At 43.7% G+C, this 20755-nt stretch overlaps 2 protein-coding genes across 4 annotated transcripts in view; both read right to left on the reverse strand.

Moving 5' to 3' along the window:
• Positions 1-3032, reverse strand: part of LOC106579490 (disco-interacting protein 2 homolog C) — a 73541-nt gene extending 70509 nt beyond the window's left edge. For both annotated transcript variants that reach the window (XM_045702631.2, XM_045702630.2), the window contains exon 1: positions 1994-3032. In XM_045702631.2, coding sequence (XP_045558587.2) covers positions 1994-2072 — 79 coding nt within the window. In that variant the 5' untranslated portion in view covers positions 2073-3032. The remainder of the gene's footprint in view (positions 1-1993) is intronic.
• Positions 3033-3115: 83 nt separating this feature from the next.
• LOC106579478 (uncharacterized) overlaps positions 3116-20755 on the reverse strand; it is a 33723-nt gene continuing 16083 nt past the window's right edge. The window contains exons 7-16 of one of the 2 annotated variants that reach the window (XM_014159426.3): positions 14353-14463; positions 14037-14090; positions 13640-13843; positions 13479-13555; positions 13063-13293; positions 9116-9161; positions 8834-8980; positions 8660-8757; positions 8385-8484; positions 3116-8292 (exon numbers count right to left, since the gene is read on the reverse strand). In XM_014159426.3, coding sequence (XP_014014901.3) covers positions 8140-8292; positions 8385-8484; positions 8660-8757; positions 8834-8980; positions 9116-9161; positions 13063-13293; positions 13479-13555; positions 13640-13843; positions 14037-14090; positions 14353-14463 — 1221 coding nt within the window. In that variant the 3' untranslated portion in view covers positions 3116-8139. Of the gene's footprint in view, positions 8293-8384; positions 8485-8659; positions 8758-8833; positions 8981-9115; positions 9162-13062; positions 13294-13478; positions 13559-13639; positions 13844-14036; positions 14091-14352; positions 14464-20755 lie in introns of both variants that reach the window. The other variant, XM_014159424.3, reaches the window with a different exon arrangement.

The following is a 20755-nucleotide window of genomic DNA, read 5'->3' on the forward strand; positions in this document are numbered from 1 at the left end:
TATAAGCCGCACCCACTGAATTAAAAAATTGTTTTTATTTTGAACATAAATAAGCCGCACATGTCTATAAGCCGCAGGTGCCTACCGGTACATTGAAACAAATGAACTTTACACAGGCTTTAACGAAACACGGCTTGTAACAAAAATAAATAGGCTTTAACGAAACACGGCTTGTAAAAAAAATAAAAAATAGCAGTAAGCTTTAGTTGTCTTTTTGCACTGAGTCAATTCCTCACGCTGCTGTTTCCAACGTCTTATCATCGACTCATTAAGACCAAGCTCCCGTGCAGCAGCTCTATTTCCTTTTCCAACAGCCAGATCAATCGCCTTCAACTTGAAAGCTGCATCATATGCATTTCTCCGTGTCTTTGCCATGATGAGGGTGACAAAATGACTACCGTAATCAGAATGATGGGAAGTTTGAGAGCGCTTGATTTAATCTAAACAGTAAACAAAAAAGTTGTTTGACCTTAACCCATTCGGCAATTTCATTGGTCTAATGAAAGCTTCATGCCGGCAAAAAACTGAGCACGTCACAGAATGTGTGAAAGCGGGTAAAATCCATATATTAGCCGCGTCATTGTTTAAGCCGCGAGGTTCAAAGCCTGGGAAAAAAGTTGCGGCTTATAGTCCGGAATTTACGGTAATTTCATTTGACAAGAGAGCAGCTTGGAGGAGCTGGATAAAAACAGAACCCCTATAGAAAAAGGCACTGTGCTCTCACTTTTGGCTGCTCCCGCAAGAAATCTTTTAAATAAAGCTTTTAGTGATACACCTACATCAACAACGCTTTTACAGAGTGGCACCTGATAAAGACCATGATCTATCTGTCCTAATACATTCCTGTCTGCCATCATCCATCCATGTCCACATACAGGACCTGTCTATCTCAGTGTTTCCTCTATAGTCATTTAGCAGCGGTGGCCCACGAAACAGGCTTTTAAATGGTAAGTAGTTGGCTCAACGACTGGAACTTAATGGGAACAGCTAACATGTCATTGCATTGCTACACTGCTAGCAATGCCCCCACCCTTGCTGAAAAAAAACCTAGGGGAAACACTGTCCACCAGTATCTGCCATGTCCTGGTTCTGCTCTGATTGAACAGCATATGGAGGGACAGCTGGGTTGGGAACCAACACTCTAGCAATCACAAGATACTGTAAATCTGTCTGCAATAGAACACGTTGACAACAACACATCAAGGTTATAGGCGTTCAACAGGGTGTCCCTAACACGCTAGTCCATGTAAACCACATACACACAGGCCGCTAGACGCTTCACACAACATACACCAGGAGCGTTGACAGAAATCTATAGAGTAGACAATGTATTTTAATTAAATATGTCAACATTATATAATGCAGACACAAATGCGCAATTTATCTGACAATATAACATGCGGCAAATAATATCCGCACTCAGTTGGTGGGAGACGCTTGATTGTGATTTATCAGATTCGGTGTCGGCTATTTTATTTTAGATTCAATTGTCAGCATAAAAATTAACCGAAATCATCATCAGCTGCTGAGCGTGCAGGCCAAAACACCGAGCCTGAGCACACACACACACACACACCACCGAACCGTCTCCTGTCACGCAGTGTTGCATCGGCATCGCTATTATTAAATCCATTCGTTTGAGCGTGACACACACGTCGGCCTACACACACCACACGCACACAGGTCCGTGGACGCACGGACAGAACGTACTTCTCAAGGTCAAATAGCCAGTTTTCAGACCGGAACCGAGCACAGGGCCATATGTCTGTGTATGTGTCACGACCAGAGAGACAAAGAAAGGCGGGTGGATCCCGCAGTGGGCTCCCACTCTTCCCTCACCCGGTCCCGGCTAGAGCAGACTGAGGGCGGCTCTGACAAACATCTGGAGGGGCGGAGCAGGGGAGAGGGAGGGGGGTCTGGGGTGGAACGAGCCATTACTGTAGAGATTCCTCTACGTTAACGGAAAAACGGGGCGCCCAGGGTTTGTTCTTACCCTCTGACAGCTCGAGCTCCAGCTCCGCCAGCCGGGCGCGAACCTCCAGTGGTAACGGCGACGCCTCGCGCTCTGCCATTAGGTTATCCGGTAGAAAAATACCTCGGTTCTCTCTGTTGCTTTCTCCTCTCCTCTTCCCCCACTCCTCCGCCAGAGAGAGAGAGCGCTATTCTGCGGCCCCTCCTCGGCGGCGAGCGGTGCGTCGACGCGAACAAAGAGAATAAATCTGTTTGTCTGTTCACCGGGGCCCTGACATGGTCTCGTGAGGAGTCTACCTCCTCTCCGTTATTATAGTATTTGTGATGAGGGACCACCGAGGGTCCGTTGGTCGGTGGGTCTCGAGGCTGCTTGCCTGGCGATGCGGTGCTGATGATGAGACTCGCGCTGTTTTACAGCGCCTACTGATGTCACGTGACGCAGATAGGAGAGGCGCAGTACCGGGAATGACCGAGAGGGGTCGCAGCGTGGGAGGCGGGGGAATTATTACCCAGCCACCACACCCTCTCCACACACAAACACACGCACGCACGCATATTGGAAATTATAGCATATATCTAATATCATTGAATTATAGCAATAATACCGTGCTGGTGGATCTTTGGTCTTCATATGAATCCCCAGGACTAGCCAAGGGGCACACTAGCCGGGTTGTCTGCCCACCACTCAGCTCAAGTCGTCAAGTCTCAGACAAGGTTACTCGTCATCATCTGATTTTGTAAGATATTGTATTGTACACAGATGGCTTTTGTGACTATGTAGTGATGTTGCCACCTGCTGGTCACACGGTGAAACCACAACCAATGCCATACTAAGAATCAGCCCATAGACACAGCAGCAGGCTCCATATAGTATCACTGCATGTCATAACACAAAACAGCAGCATGTGTCGATTTTGTCACATGATTGAAAAGGTCCGAAGTAGGCTAAACAAACAAGCTGTAATAGCGGCGATCAGAGATTCAGCACCACAGAAGCAGACAGCGACAGAACTCTGAAGTTCAGCACAGCACCACATGACCGTGGAAAGCGACCGTCTCAGGTGTACCCACTCGCCACTTTGCCAATCTGACCACAGCCTCCTACTAAAGGGAAGGCTCCCTTACATTAATTAAGCGAACATAATAGTTTTCCATTGTTTATTATTAAAGGCACTTGTTTAATAATAGTGAAATTATTTACATCTGTACAGAAAAAAGAAAATATTAACTTTCGTGCCTTAATTCTGTATCGATTACCCGCATTTGCACACTTAATCTCTCTCAGACATAGGAAATGCGAACTGAAAGCTTTATCTACATCCCCCACCCTCTCCCTTCCTCCAGCTACCCCTGATTCCAAATCAAATTCAAGTTGTTAACGCTAACAGTGTTGTATGTACACATATCAATATCCACCTCAGATGTTTCTCTTCTAAACAGACACTCACCCCCAAACTCAAAACAACACAAACCAATCAATACACGACATTCCATCTAAATAAAACAGTACATAAATACATCTAAAACTCATGCAGAAACAAATGTTGATGTGAAATCGGTGCTTTTTAGCTTCTTGGCACTCAGTGTCTGGCTGCTTGTACTTAGTAACTGTTCCAGTCTGTTCCAGTGTAGTTACTGTAACTGTTCCAGTGTAGTTACTGTAACTGTTCCAGTCTGTTGCAGTGTAGTTACCGTAACTGTTCCAGTCTGTTCCGGTGTAGTTACTGTAACTGTTCCAGTCTGTTCCAGTGTAGTTACTGTAACTGTTCCAGTGTAGTTACTGTAACTGTTCCAGTCTGATCCAGTGTAGTTACTGTAACTGTTACAGTCTGTTCCAGTGTAGTTACTGTAACTGTTCCAGTCTGTTCCAGTTTAGTTATTGTAACTGTTCCAGTCTGTTCCAGTATAGTTATTGTAACTGTTCCAGTCTGTTCCAGTTTAGTTACTGTAACTGTTCCAGTCTGTTCCAGTGTAGTTACTGTAACTGTTCCAGTCTGTTCCAGTGTAGTTACTGTAACTGTTCCAGTGTAGTTATTGTAACTGTTCCAGTCTGTTCCAGTTTAGTTATTGTAACTGTTTCAGTCTGTTCCAGTGTAGTTACTGTAACTGTTCCAGTGTAGTTACCGTAACTGTTCCAGTCTGTTCCGGTGTAGTTACTGTAACTGTTCCAGTCTGTTCCAGTGTAGTTACTGTAACTGTTCCAGTGTAGTTACTGTAACTGTTCCAGTCTGTTGCAGTGTAGTTACTGTAACTGTTCCAGTCTGTTCCAGTGTAGTTACTGTAACTGTTCCAGTCTGTTCCAGTTTAGTTATTGTAACTGTTCCAGTCTGTTCCAGTTTAGTTATTGTAACTGTTCCAGTCTGTTCCAGTTTAGTTACTGTAACTGTTCCAGTCTGTTCCAGTGTAGTTACTGTAACTGTTGCAGTCTGTTCCAGTGTAGTTACTGTAACTGTTCCAGTGTAGTTATTGTAACTGTTCCAGTCTGTTCCAGTTTAGTTATTGTAACTGTTTCAGTCTGTTCCAGTGTAGTTACTGTAACTGTTCCAGTGTAGTTACCGTAACTGTTCCAGTCTGTTCCAGTGTAGTTACCGTAACTGTTCCAGTCTGTTCCAGTGTAGTTACTGTAACTGTTCCAGTCTGTTCCAGTGTAGTTACTGTAACTGTTCCATTCTGTTCCAGTGTAGTTACCGTAACTGTTCCAGTCTGTTCCAGTGTAGTTATTGTAACTGTTCCAGTCTGTTCCAGTTTAGTTATTGTAACTGTTCCAGTCTGTTCCAGTGTAGTTATTGTAACTGTTCCAGTCTGTTCCAGTGTAGTTATTGTAACTGTTCCAGTCTGTTCCATTGTAGTTACTGTAACTGTTCCAGTGTAGTTACTGTAACTGTTCCAGTCTGTTCCAGTGTAGTTACTGTAACTGTTCCAGTCTGTTCCAGTGTAGTTACTGTAACTGTTCCAGTCTGTTCCAGTTTAGTTATTGTAACTGTTCCAGTCTGTTCCAGTATAGTTATTGTAACTGTTCCAGTCTGTTCCAGTTTAGTTACTGTAACTGTTCCAGTCTGTTCCAGTGTAGTTACTGTAACTGTTCCAGTCTGTTCCAGTGTAGTTACTGTAACTGTTCCAGTGTAGTTATTGTAACTGTTCCAGTCTGTTCCAGTTTAGTTATTGTAACTGTTTCAGTCTGTTCCAGTGTAGTTACTGTAACTGTTCCAGTGTAGTTACCGTAACTGTTCCAGTCTGTTCCGGTGTAGTTACTGTAACTGTTCCAGTCTGTTCCAGTGTAGTTACTGTAACTGTTCCAGTGTAGTTACTGTAACTGTTCCAGTCTGTTGCAGTGTAGTTACTGTAACTGTTCCAGTCTGTTCCAGTGTAGTTACTGTAACTGTTCCAGTCTGTTCCAGTTTAGTTATTGTAACTGTTCCAGTCTGTTCCAGTTTAGTTATTGTAACTGTTCCAGTCTGTTCCAGTTTAGTTATTGTAACTGTTCCAGTCTGTTCCAGTTTAGTTACTGTAACTGTTCCAGTCTGTTCCAGTGTAGTTACTGTAACTGTTCCAGTCTGTTCCAGTGTAGTTACTGTAACTGTTCCAGTGTAGTTATTGTAACTGTTCCAGTCTGTTCCAGTTTAGTTATTGTAACTGTTCCAGTCTGTTCCAGTGTAGTTATTGTAACTGTTCCAGTCTGTTCCAGTGTAGTTATTGTAACTGTTCCAGTCTGTTCCATTGTAGTTACTGTAACTGTTCCAGTGTAGTTACTGTAACTGTTCCAGTCTGTTGCAGTGTAGTTACTGTAACTGTTCCAGTCTGTTGCAGTGTAGTTACTGTAACTGTTCCAGTGTAGTTACTGTAACTGTTCCAGTCTGTTGCAGTGTAGTTACTGTAACTGTTCCAGTGTAGTTACCGTAACTGTTCCAGTCTGTTCCGGTGTAGTTACTGTAACTGTTCCAGTCTGTTCCAATGTAGTTACTGTAACTGTTCCAGTGTAGTTACTGTAACTGTTCCAGTCTGTTGCAGTGTAGTTACTGTAACTGTTCCAGTCTGTTGCAGTGTAGTTACTGTAACTGTTCCAGTCTGTTGCAGTGTAGTTACTGTAACTGTTCCAGTCTGTTCCAGTGTAGTTACTGTAACTGTTCCAGTCTGTTCCAGTGTAGTTACTGTAACTGTTCCAGTCTGTTGCAGTGTAGTTACCGTAACTGTTCCAGTCTGTTCCAGTGTAGTTACCGTAACTGTTCCAGTCTGTTCCAGTGTAGTTACTGTAACTGTTCCAGTCTGTTCCAGTTTAGTTATTGTAACTGTTCCAGTCTGTTCCAGTGTAGTTACTGTAACTGTTCCAGTGTAGTTATTGTAACTGTTCCATTCTGTTCCAGTTTAGTTATTGTAACTGTTCCAGTCTGTTCCAGTTTAGTTACTGTAACTGTTCCAGTCTGTTCCAGTGTAGTTCCTTTAACTGTTCCAGTCTGTTCCAGTGTAGTTACTGTAACTGTTCCAGTCTGTTCCAGTGTAGTTACTGTAACTGTTCCAGTGTAGTTATTATAACTGTTCCAGTCTGTTCCAGTTTAGTTATTGTAACTGTTCCAGTCTGTTCCAGTGTAGTTATTGTAACTGTTCTAGTCTGTTCCAGTTTAGTTATTGTAACTGTTCCAGTCTGTTCCAGTGTAGTTATTGTAACTGTTCCAGTCTGTTCCAGTGTAGTTACCGTAACTGTTCCAGTCTGTTGCAGTGAAGTTACCGTAACTGTTCCAGTCTGTTCCAGTGTAGTTACTGTAACTGTTCCAGTGTAGTTACTGTAACTGTTCCAGTCTGTTCCAGTGTAGTTACTGTAACTGTTCCAGTGTAGTTACTGTAACTGTTCCAGTCTGTTCCAGTGTAGTTACTGTAACTGTTCCAGTCTGTTCCAGTGTAGTTACTGTAACTGTTCCAGTCTGTTCCAGTGTAGTTACTGTAACTGTTCCAGTGTAGTTACTGTAACTGTTCCAGTCTGTTCCAGTGTAGTTACTGTAACTGTTCCAGTCTGTTCCAGTGTAGTTACTGTAACTGTTCCAGTCTGTTCCTGTGTAGTTACTGTAACTGTTCCAGTCTGTTCCAGTGTAGTTACTGTAACTGTTCCAGTGTAGTTACTGTAACTGTTCCAGTGTAGTTACTGTAACTGTTCCAGTCTGTTCCAGTGTAGTTACTGTAACTGTTCCAGTCTGTTCCAGTGTAGTTACTGTAACTGTTCCAGTCTGTTCCAGTGTAGTTACTGTAACTGTTCCAGTCTGTTCCAGTGTAGTTACTGTAACTGTTCGTCTGTTCCAGTGTAGTTACTGTAACTGTTCCAGTCTGTTCCAGTGTAGTTACTGTAACTGTTCCAGTCTGTTCCAGTGTAGTTACTGTAACTGTTCCAGTGTAGTTACTGTAACTGTTCCAGTCTGTTCCAGTGTAGTTACTGTAACTGTTCCAGTCTGTTCCAGTGTAGTTACTGTAACTGTTCCAGTCTGTTCCAGTGTAGTTACTGTAACTGTTCCAGTCTGTTCCAGTGTAGTTATTGTAACTGTTCCAGTCTGTTCCAGTTTAGTTATTTTAACTGTTCCAGTCTGTTCCAGTTTAGTTATTGTAACTGTTCCAGTTTAGTTATTGTAACTGTTCCAGTCTGTTCCAGTTTAGTTATTGTAACTGTTCCAGTCTGTTCCAGTTTAGTTATTGTAACTGTTCCAGTCTGTTCCAGTGTAGTTATTGTAACTGTTCCAGTCTGTTCCAGTGTAGTTATTGTAACTGTTCCAGTCTGTTCCAGTTTAGTTATTGTAACTGTTCCAGTCTGTTCCAGTTTAGTTATTGTAACTGTTCCGCTGAAGTTATTTAGACTTAGGAATTCATACAGAAGTATGTCTGATGCTCTAAATACTAATCAATATTCATAAAAATAAATTAATCAATATTAAAAGGTAAAGAATTCAGAGAGTTCCGTCAGTCAGACAGACAGACAGACAGAGACACAAGACGGACAGACAGACAGCAGAGAGAAACAAGAGTTCTACAACTTGGCTTCTAAAAGTAACTAAACTTTATAAATAAAATAAATCAAAACCTCAACATTAAAGGGCTATAGATTTTTTTTCTTTGGCTTGAAAAACGTCTTCCTCTTCTCTCCTCCTCCCCTCTTGCCCTCCCCAACCAAAAGTAACCATCTCACTCTGGTCACCGTGGTAACTGAGCCTGGCCAGACTCCTGTGCAGGATAGGCTGGGGCAAGCTCCACCCCGGATGGGGTGTGGTCAATGAGGTTTGCGCAAAGCGTTTGATTGGCTCGTATCCTTTGGCAGATCTCAGCGTAGCTTGGCTTCTTGGACTCCTAACCAATCACAACACAGGACAGGTCAGTACCCAGCATACACTACTTTCACTAATAACCAGTTTGCCTCTGTAGTCTGTGAAGTGTCTCACCACTGCTGGTCCGTTTTCCTTCATGGTCTGGAGAGGTTCTTTCATGGTCGGAGGAGCTGCTGTGGTCCTCTTGGGAGATGGCATGGTTTCCTTTAGCTTCCTGTGGTATAGCAACAACCACCATCAACCACAACCCTCAACCATAACACAACACAACCATAACACAGACATGAGTCTGCATGTATTCTTCTTCCTTGAAGTAATCATACAAGACAAATTGTGAAAGGGACCCATTCCACAGCAATGATGATTCAAAGGATGGAGAATATACTCACTCTGGGGGGAGGGTTTTCTGAGGCAATGCTGTGATAGGCTGGAGGTCTTGTAATGTCACAGTGGTTGGTTGGCTGGTACTGCTGTCTGTAACTGCACTCTGTAACAAGAAAAACAACCTTACAAGAAAGTAGACGGCATGTGTGAGTGTGTATGTGTGTGTGACTCTTGGTTACCTTGTGGTTGCAGGTTGCTTTGTGATGGCTGGTTGCTATGGTAAGTGTTTCTCTGGAGGCCGTTGCCGGGGGCAGCGGGGGGAAGCTAGTAGGGCCAAGCTCCAGACTGGGAGACAAGGAGCGGGGGGGCGACTTGGGGGGCTCTCTCTAAACATACATACGTTTATATACACATATTGTTATACACAGACATACATATCCACAGACACACAAAAACAACACTCACAAGTAAGAGCTTTTCCTTGACATTTTCCCAAAGCCATCCACATGTTAAGTACTTACAGTGTACTTCTCATTTCTTCTCCTCCTCTGACCAATGGGGCCTCTCCTTCAGAGGGAGAGAATCAATAGGCAGGTTTCTCATTGACCCAGCTTTATTCAACAAAAGCAATGTCTACAACAAAAAAATCACTGCGGCATGTGTAATGGAAAGAACAGGTATTGGATAACTTTTCTAAAGATCGTTGAAATTTGTATCCGTTCGACAGAGGTGGATTTGTCTTTTCGTTCGACAGAGGTGGATTTGTCTTTTCGTTCGACAGAGGTGGATTTGTCTTTTCGTTCGACAGAGGTGGATTTGTCTTTTCGTTCGACAGAGGTGGATTTGTCTTTTCGTTCGACAGAGGTGGATTTGTCTTTTCGTTCGACAGAGGTGGATTTGTCTTTTCGTTCGACAGAGGTGGATTTGTCTTTTCGTTCGACAGAGGTGGATTTGTCTTTTCGTTCGACAGAGGTGGATTTGTCTTTTCGTTCGACAGAGGTGGATTTGTCTTTTCGTTCGACAGAGGTGGATTTTTCTTTTCGTTCGACAGAGGTGGATTTGTCTTTTCGTTCGACAGAGGTGGATTTTTCTTTTGTCAAGCTTTACTAAGATAATCAACATTTTTTAAAGTATATTTTAAATAAATATTGATTGCTGAATAATTTTGAAAGTATGCAGGGCCCGTGATGTCATCGCGTAACCAGGGCCGGTCCTTGGCGTTCTGCCACCCTAGACGAGACCAAAAACCAATGTCCGGACCGGACCAAAAACTAATATCAGTGGATGTGGAAATCAAGGCCGGTCCGGATGGCACCAACAAAAAAGACGTACAAAAGGCATCGGTGTCGGTCCATGCTTACTGAGGTGTAGCCTACAGTGTTGCCTGAAATATAAGTTTATGAATGCCCATCTACAGTGCATTCGGAAAGTATTCAGACCCCTTCACTTTTTCCACATTTTGTTACGTTACTGCCTTATTCTAAAATGGCTTACATTTTTTTTTAAATCTCATCAATCTACAAACAATACCTCATAATGACAAAGCGAGAACAGTTTTGAAATTTTTGCAAATTTATTAAAAATAAAAAGCCAAAATACCTTATTTACATAAGTATTCAGACCCTTTGCTATGAGACTCAAAATTGAGCTCAGGTCCATCCTGTTTCCATTGATCATCCTTGAGATGTTTCTACAACTTGATTGGAGTCCACCTGTGATAAATTCAATTGATTGGACATGCTTTGGAAAGGCACACACCTGTCTATATAAGATCCCACAGTTGACAGATGATGTGAAAACCAAGCCATGAGGTCGAAGGAATTGTCCGTAGAGCTCAGAGACAGGATTGTGTCAACGCACAGATCTGGGGAAGGGGACCAAAAAATGTCTGCAGCATTGAAGGTCCCCAAGGACACAGTGGTCTCCATCATTCTTAAATGGAATAAGTTGACCGCCCGGCCAAAATGAGCAATCGGGGGAGAAGGACCTTGGTCGAGGAGGAAACCAAGAACCCGATGGTCACTCTGACAGAGCTCCAGAATTCCTCTTTGGAGATGGGAATACCTTCCAGAAGGACAACCATCTCTGCAGCACTCCACCAATCAGGCCTTTATGGTAGAGTGGCCAGACGGAAGCCACTCCTCAGTAAAAGGCACATGACAGCCCACTTGGAGTTTGAAAAAAGGCACCTAAAGTTTCTCTGGTCTGATGAAACCAAGATTGAACTCTTTGGCCTGAATGCCAAGCCTCACGTCTGGAGGAAACCTGGCACCATCCATACGGTGAAGCATGGTGGTGGCAACATCATGCTGTAGGGATGTTTTTCAGTGGCAGGGACTGGGAAACTAGTCAGGATCGAGGGAAAGATGAATGGAGCAAAGAACAGAGAGATCCTTGATGAAAACTTGCTCCAGACTGGGGCGAAGTTTCACCTTCCAATAGGACAACAACCCTAAGCACACAGCCAACACAACGAAGGAGTGGCTTTGGGACAAGTCTCTGAATGTACTTGAGAGTTCCAGACAGAGCCCAGACTTGAACTCGATCAAACATCTCTGGAGAGACATGAAAATAGCTGTGCAGCGTCGCTCCCCATCCAACCTGACAGAGCTTGAGAGGATCTACAGAGAATAATGGGAGAAACTTCTCAAATACAGGCGTGCCAAGTTGCAGCATCATACCCAAGAAGACTCAAGTATGTAAATCACTGCCAAAGGTTCAACAAAGTACTGAGGGTCTGAATACTTATGTAAACCAGTTTATGGGGTATTTTGTGTAGATTGATGAGAAAAAATAACAATTCAAATCATTTTAGAATAAGGCTGTAACTTAACAACACTTGGAAAAGGTCAAGGGGTCTGAATACTTTTCAAATGCACTGTATGTGGTAAGACTACCGTTTATAAAACACCAAAAAAAGACATCCAAAAGACTTCGGCTCGTGCTTACTGGGGTGTATCCTACCATGTGGCCAGCAACGGAATTGTATGAATGTCATTCCATGTGGTAGGCCGTAGCATTGGCTTTATTAATCCTGATTCCTGTGACTAATTAATTAGGCTATTTAAGCTCTGAATATCAGCTACCCAACTTTATCAGGAGTTAATGTGAGCCTATTTTACAATGTGTTTACAAAGCTGGAAATGCAGAACTATTTTCTTTTTCGCTATGATCAGCTTGTCAAAAAAATGGACGGATAAAAACTTGAAACCACTGATCATGACAATAGGGTGAAACTCCTAGACAACAGGATATGTTTTTAGGATATGTTGTTTGTTAACATGTCAGTGCATTTTTATTTGAATGGGCGCCATTTAGGTTAGGCTATTTGATGGGAGAAACCTACATGATGTAAAAAGTGTCTGTCTCATTACATTGTCATACATTTAATCTCCAGCCTGTAGGCTACAGAACAGGCCACATACTCTGTTACATGATTTATGGAACGTTGCGTTGGTGACGCGCCACAGCGATGCGTCTCTCCAACAGTACCATGGAGAGGCGCCCTCTGAATGGACAAGCAAAATATTTTGCGCCCCTGCCTTTTACAAAGTGGGCACTGCTTATCACCGGGTGGCATTTGCACTCAGCTAAAAAGCCCTTATGCCACTGGTTGTGAGAAACTGTCATTGTTTTTGGGCAGAATTATGTGGAGTTTCATGTGTTGTTGTTGGAGGTGCGTCTTGGTCAGTTTAGCTCAGAAAATACCGCCCTCGTCAATCTGATGCCATAGGTGGCCGCCTAATTCTGTCTAATGAGCTGGTCGGCCGTGCTCGTAACTATAAAGCACCTCTCCACATTTCATTCTAATGCCTACTGCAAAATCTATTTTTGTCCTGACTTTCTGTATGCCTGAATTGCTTTACTTTGCCTTGCTGTTCTGGTTGTCTGGCAAGTTTCATCATCCAATTATTTCAGATCTACAGGAGTGCAAGTTTCACCATGGACCTTGGCGATACGTTGGCATATAAGAATTATTAGAATATGGCAAATATTAGTCAATTATTGCATTCTATCCATGCTGGCTTTGCAGGCTACCTGAGACATAAAACAGATTGGTGGGAGGGCATAGGCTACAGGCTGTCGCCAAGTTATTAGGCCTTATGCGCAATTTGCCTAAATACTGTACGTCATGGAAAAACTTCAACCAATTAATTTCTATTTGACATTGTAGGTTTTTGCGATAATGGGTCCTTTTGTGAAATTATTACATCCAGCTGATTTTATTGACGATATAGTTCAATGGAAACGCACTGTAGCATAGCATGCAATTTTAGCATCTATGCAAACCTTTTAAATGTAAAAAAATAAAAAATAAATCACTGGACAAGTTAATGAAAACATACCTATTATCTTCCTTCAGTTCACGTGGTACCACAAAAACATTTTATCTTTTGTTTAGTCTCTACTGAACATGAGTTATCAGGAAGAGTCCCGTCTCTAAGGGCTGGAGGTTAGAGGTCATTACCTTCGTATGCCAGTGCTTGGGGAGGACCCTGACTCCCTTCTCCCTCCACGTCGACCCCCCTCTCCCTCCCTACTACGCCTGCTGCCTGGTAACTGTGGCCGGCCCTGCCTGGGGTGGCCAGGGGGGCGTCCTATTGGTACATGCTCTGGGAAGAAGGGGGGGTCATCCAGAAGGCCCGGCTCCCTGTCGCCAGACCGCCGCCTCTGCTCCCGCTGCCCACGGTGCCCCCTACTGGAGGAGAGAGAGAAACACATGTAACATCGCAACAACCTAACTACAACCATGGTTCCATCATCAAGAAAAACAGAAATGGAGAGAGAGAGAGAGACAAATAAATAGAGCGAGAATGATAGCTTGGGAGAAGGAGAGAGACGTCTCTCCAGAATGAGAAAGAAAGAGAGTGAGGAGTGTAGTACCTGTGTCTGTATGAGGGGGATATTTTGAAGCTGGGGCCTCCTGGGAAGCCGTTCATGAAGCCAGGTAATGACGCCATCTGCTGTACAGAACACCAATGACACCAGTGTGAGAGAAAATGCTTGTACCTGCATCTGTGTACGTGTGTGTGTGTCCATCTCACCAGGTCAGGGTCCGTGTATCCGGCCATGGCAGCCAACCTTTGATTGCTCATTGGGTAAAGCTGTGGGAGGGGCTGCTGGAAAGTTGGAGGGGCGTGGTATGGGTTGTAAGGCTGCTGATTGGTGCAGGGGTGCATTGGGCGGGGCCTGTAGCCATTCTTTGGAGCGTAAGATGTGACTGCCATCACATTGGCCTTGATCCGTGCCTGATCAATTTATTATTCAACAAAGCAATCAATCTTTTATCATGTGACTGGCACTTGCATCATGTATAGAAAAATATTTAGATCAGGTTAGGGTTTGGCAGGGGTAGGCCGTCATTGTAAATAAGAATTTGTTCTTAACTGACTTGCCAAGTTAAATAAAGGTTAAATAAAGAAATAAAAAGTCTCAACTCACCTTGATGGGTTTTCCCTGGAACGTCCTCACCTCCTCTCTCAGGTACTGAAATGCCTGGAGAGCACGCACACACACACACACACACACACACACACACACACACACACACACACACACACACACACACACACACACACACACACACACACACACACACACACACACACACACACACACACACACACACACACACACACACACACGCGTGAATGAAATCTGCAGCTGAATGAAATGTGCATGAATGTCTAGAGAATCAACCCTTCTCCCAGCTGTTGTTAACCTCCGTAACCCCAGTCTCTGTCTCTCCCAGCTGTACCTGTTGAGCGTCAGCCTCAGTTTTAAAGGTGATGAACCAGTTGTCATTCTGGGCAAACTCACAGCTCTGGATCCTGGGGAGGCTCTCACAGGCAAACAGAGCCTTAACCTCCTGGTGGTTTAACAAAATAAACACTCACAACATCAACACTGAAACGCACACATAATCCATGTGCCAGCAGGACAAATTTAACATATATTGAACAAAAATATAAAGGCAACATGCAACAATTTCAAAGATTTTACTGTGCTACAGTTCATATGAGGAAATCAGTCAATTGAAATAAATTCATTAGGCCCTAATCTATGGATTTCACATGACTGGGAATACAGATATGCATCTTTTGGTCACAGATACCTTAAAAAAATGGGCCTCACAATGGGCCTCAGGATCTCGTTACAGTATTTTTGTGCATTCAAATTGCCATCTTTAAAATGCAATTCTGTTCATTGTCCGTAGCTTATGCCTGCCCATACCATATCCCCACCACTACCATGGGGCACTCTGTTCACAACGTTGACATCAGCAAACCGCTCGCCCACACAACGCCACACACTTGGTCTGAGGTTGTGAGGCCGGTTGGACATACTGACAAATGATCTAAAACGACATTGGAAGTGGCTTATGGTAGAGAAATTAACATAACATTTTTTGGGAACAGCTCTGGTGGACATTCCTGCAGTCAACATGCCAATTGCACGCTCCCTCAAAATATGTTTTATGTGACAAAACTGCACATCGTAGAGTGGCCTTTTATTGTCCCCAGCACAAGGTGCACCTTTGTAACACTCATGCTGTTTAATCAGATTCTTGATTTGCCACACCTGTCAGGTGGATGGATTATCTTAGCAAAGGAGAAATGCTCACTAAAAGGGATTTAAACAAACTTGTGCACGACATTTGAGAGAAATAAGCTTTTTGTGCAAATGGAACATTTCTGTGATCTTTTATTTCGGCTCATGAAACATGGGACCAACACTTTACATGATGGGTTTATATTTTTGTTCAGTGTATTTGTCCACTTTGGGGTGGCAAAGTCTATTGATGATTTTCATTAAGGTCCATGTCTGTGGGTTGTATTTAGGTATGACAGAAAAGTATCGGAGAAAGATAAATGTGGTTATCACTGCATTATACAGTGCATTCGGGAAAGTATTCAGACCTTATTCTAAAATGGATAAAATGTTTTTTCCCCCCTCATCGATCTACACACAATATCCAATAATGACAAAGTGAAAACAGATTTTTCGAAATGTTGGCAAATGTATTTTAAAAAATTATACAAAAATACCTGATTTACATAAGTATTCAGACTCTTTGCTATTAAACTCGAAATTGAGCTCAGGTGCATCCTGTTTCTATTGATCATCCTTGAGATGTTTCTACAACTTCATTGGAGTCCACCTGTGGTAAATTTAATTGATTAGACATGATTTGGAAAGGCACACACCTGTCTATCTATATAAGGTCCCACAGTTGACAGTGCATGTCAGAGCAAAAACCAAGCCACGAGGTCAAAGGAATTGTCCATAGAACTCAGAGACAGGATTGTGACGAGACACAGATCTGGGGAAGGGTACCAAAAAATGTCTGCAGCATTGAAGGTCCCCAAGACCACGGTGGCCTCCATCATTCTTAAATGGAAGACGTTTGGAATCACCAAGACTCTTAATAGAGCTGGCCGCACGGCCAAACTGAGCAATTGGGGGAGAAGGGCCTTAGTCAGGGAGGTGACCAAGAACCCGATAGTAACTCTGACAGAGCTCCAGAGTTCCTCTGTGGAGATGGGTGAAACTTCCAGAAGGACAACCATCTCTGCAGCACTCCGCCAATCAGGCCTTTATTATGTATAATGACACCAGAGGGGATGGCTGCCGTTTTATGGGCTCTTAACCAACCATGTTATTTTGGTAGTTTTTCTTCGCATTGTTTGTAACTTATTTTGTACATAATGTTGCTGCTACCGTCTCTTATGACCGAAAATAGCTTCTGGACATCAGATCAGCGATTACTCACCTTAAACTGGACGAATAATTTTTCTTTAATGATTTGGACGAGAGGGATTTACTCCAGACACCCGACGAGGCCCTCATCCCCGTCATTTGCAGGAGAAAAAGACGGAGATATCGCGGAAGGAGATCGGGGTGCCTTGTAAGGATCTGGCAACGAGTGGCTAATGTGCCTTTGCCAACGGTACTATCGGCCAACGTACAATCGCTGGATAATAAAGTGGACGAACTACAAGCATGTATATCCTACCAACAGGATATTAAAAACTGTAACATCATATGACATGAACAACATACAGCTGGCGGGTTACACACTGTATCGGCAGGATAGAACAGCAGCCTCTGTTAAGACAAGGGGTGACAGGCTATGTATATTTGTAAACAACAGCTGGTGCACGATATCTAAGAAAGTCTTGAGGTTTTGCTCGCCTGAGGTAGAGTATCTCATGAAAAGCTGTAGACCACACAATCTACCAAAAGAGTTTTCATCTATATTCTTAGTAGCTGTCTATTTACCACCACAAACCGATGCTGGCATTAAGACCGCACTCAATGAGTTGGATATGGCCATAAGCAAACAGGAAAACTCTCATCCAGAGGCGGCGGGGGACTTAATGCAGGGAAACTTAAATGGGTTTTACCTCATTTCTACCAGCATGTTAAATGTGCAACCAGAGGGGGAAAAAAAAAAAAAAAAAAACTCTAGACCACCTTTACTTCACACACAGAGACGCGTACAAAGCTCTCCCTCGCCCTCCATTTGGCAAATCTGACTATAATTCTATCCTCCTGATTCCTGCTAACAAGCAAAAACTAAAGCAGGAAGCGCCAGTGACTCGGTCAATAAAAAAGTGGTCAGATGAAGCAGATGCTAAGCTACAGGACTGTTTTCCTAGCACAGACTGGAATATATTCTAGGATTCTTCCGATGGCATTGAGTACACCACATCAGTCACTGGCATCAACAATTTTTTAATTTTACCTTTATTTAACTAGGCAAGTCAGTTAAGAACAAATTCTTATTTTCAATGACGGCCTAGGAACAGTGGGTTAACTGCCTTGTTCAGGGGCAGAACGACAGATTTTTACCTTGTCAGCTCGGGGATTCGATCTTAACATCTGGACCTTCTTTGGACACTGTGCTAACAAACCTTCAAATGAGCTTCAATGCCATACAACACTCCTTCCGTGGCCTCCAACTGCTTTTAAATGCTAGTAAAACTAAGTGCATGCTCTTTAACCGATTGCTGCCTGCACCCTCCCGCCCGACTAGCATCAAAACTCTGGAGGGTTCTCACTTAGAATATGTGGGCAATTACAAATACCTTGGTGTCTGGTTAGACTGTAAACTCTCCTTCCAGACTCACATTAAGCATCTCCAATCCAAAATTAAATCTAGAATCGGCTTCCTATTTCGCAACAAAGCCTCCTTCACTCATGCTGCCAAACATACCCTCGTAAAACTGACTATCCTACCGATCCTTGACTTCGGCGATGTCATTTACAAAATAGCCTTAAAACACTCTACTCAGCAAACTGGATGTAGTCTATCACAGTGCCATCCGTTTTGTCACCAAAGCCCCATAAATCACCCACCACTGCGACCTGCATGCTCTCGTTGGCTGGCCCTCCACTACATATTCGTCGCCAAACCCACCGGCTCCAGGTCATCTATAAGTCTATGCTAGGTAAAGCCCCGCCTTATCTCAGCTCACTGGTCACCATAGCAACACCCACCCGTAGCACGTGCTCCAGCAAGTATATTTCACTGGTCATCCCCAAAGCCAACACCTCCTTTGGCTGCCTTTACTTCCAGTTCTCTGCTGCCAGGGACTGGAACGAATTGCACAATTTTGTTTTTTAAACAATTAAAATGTTTAAAAAAACCATCACTGAAGTTGGAGACTTATATCTCCTTCACTAACTTTAAGCGTCAGCTGTCAGAGCAGCTTACCGATCGCTGCAGCTGTACACAGCCCATCTGTGAATAGCCCATCCAACCAACTATTTACCTCATCCCCGTATATGTTTTTGTATTTCTGCTCTTTTGCACACCAGTATTTCTACTTGCAGATTCTCATCTGTACATATATCACTTTAGTGTAAATTGCTAAATTGTAATTACTTTGCCACCATTGGCCTATTTATTGCCTTACCTCCTTACTTCATTTGCACACACTGTGTACAGATTTTTCTATTGCGTTATTGACTGTACGTTTGTTTATCCCACGTGTAACTCTGTGTTGTTTTTGTCGCACTGCTTTGCTTAATGGTGAAGGTGAAATAAAAAAATTTTTTAAAGAGCTGCCGCTTTCAAGGAGCGGGACTCTAACCCGGAAGCTTAAAAGAAATCCCGCTATGCCTGCCGACGAACCATCAAACAGGCAAAGTGTCAATACAGAACTAAGATCAAATCGTACTACACCGGCTCCGATGCTCGTCAGATGTGTCAGGGCTTGCAAACTATTACAGAGCACAAAAGGGAAGCACAGCTGCGAGCTGCCCAGTGACATGAGCTAAATTACTTCTATGCTCGCTTAGAGGCAAGTAACACTGAAACATGCATGAGAGTATCAGCTGTTCGAGACGACTGTGTGATCACGTTCTCCGTAGCCAATGTGAGTAAGACCTAAACAGGTCAACATTCACAAGGCCGCAGGGCCAGACGGTTTATCAGGACGTGTACTCCAAGCATGCACTGACCAACTTGCAAGTGACTTCACTGACATTTTCAACCTCTCCCTGTCTGAGTCTGTAATACCAACATGTTTCATGCAGACCACCATAGTCCCTGTGCCCAAGAACACTAAAGTAGCCTGCCTAAATGACTACCGATCCGTAGCACGCACGTCTGTAGCCATGAAGTGCTTTGAAAGGCTGGTCATGGCTCTCATCAACATCATTATCCAAGAAACCCCAGGCCCATTTCAATTTGCATACCACCCTAACAGATCCACAGATGATGCAATCTCTATTGCACTCCACACTGCCCTTTCACACCTGGACAAAAGGAACACTTATGTGAGAATGCTATTCATTGACTACAGCTCTGCATTCAACACCATAGTGCCCTCAAAGCTCATCATTAAGCTAAGGACCCTGGGACTAAACACTTCCCTCTGCAGCTGGATCCTGGACATCCTGACGGGCCGCCCCCAGGTGGTAAGGGTAGGTAACAACAGATCCGCCACGCTGACCCTCAACACGGGGGCCCCTCAGGGGTGCGTGCTCAGTCCCCTCCTGTACTCCCTGTTCACTCATGACTACATGGCCAGACACGAATCCAACACCATCATTAAGTTTGCCAATGACACAACAGTGGTAGGCCTGATCACCGACAATGACGAGACAGCCTATAGGGAGGAGGTTAGAGACCTGGCCGTGTGGTGCCAGGACAACAACCTCTCCCTCAACGTGATCAAGACAAAAGGAGATGATTGTGGACTACAGGAAAAGGAGGACAGAGCATGCCCCCATTCTCATCGACGGGGCTGTAATGGAGCAGGTTGAGAGCTTCAAGTTCCTTGGAGTCCACATCACCAACAAACTAACATGGTCCAAGAACACCAAGACAGTCATAAAGAGGGCACGACAAACCTATTCCCCCTCAGGAAACTGAAAAGATTTGGCATGGGTCCTTAGATCCTCAAAAGGTTCTACAGCTGCACCATCAAGAACATCCTGACTGGTTGCATCACTGCCTGCTATGGCAACTGCTCGGCCTCCGACCGCAAGGCACTACAAAGGGTAGTGTGTACGGCCCAGTATATCACTGGGGCCAAGCTTCCTGCCATCCAGGACCTCTGTCAGAGGAATGCTCTAAAAATTGTCAAAGACTCCAGCCACCCTGGTTAAAGACTGTTCTCTCTGCTACCACACGGCAAGCGATACCGGAGCGCCAAGTCTAGGTCCAAGAGGCTTCTAAACAGCTTCTACCCCCAAGCCATAAGACTTCTGAACATCTAATCAAATGGCTACTCAGACTATTTGCATTGCCCCCCCCTTTTACAATGCTGCTACTCGCTGTTTATTATAGATTATCGATGCATAGTCACTTTAATAACTCTACCTACATGTACATATTACCTCAATTACCTTGACTAACCGGTGCCCCCGCACATTGACTCTGTACCGGTACCCCCTGCATGTAGCCTCACCATTGTTATTTTACCCCTGCTCTTTAATTACTTATTACTTTAATTTTTTTAGTATTTTTCTTAAAACTGCATTGTTGTTAAGGGCTTGTAAGTAAGCATTTCGTTGTAAGGTGGTGTTGTATTCAGCGCATGTGACAAATACAATTTTATATATTTATTGTAGAGTGGCCAGCGGAAGCCACTCCTCTGAAACAGGCACATGACAGACCGCTTGGAGTTTGCCAAAAGGCACCTAAA

The sequence above is a fragment of the Salmo salar genome, chromosome 19 (assembly GCF_965601325.2).
Source record: "Salmo salar chromosome 19, fSalSal1, whole genome shotgun sequence".
NCBI classification, from domain to species: domain Eukaryota; kingdom Metazoa; phylum Chordata; class Actinopteri; order Salmoniformes; family Salmonidae; genus Salmo; species Salmo salar.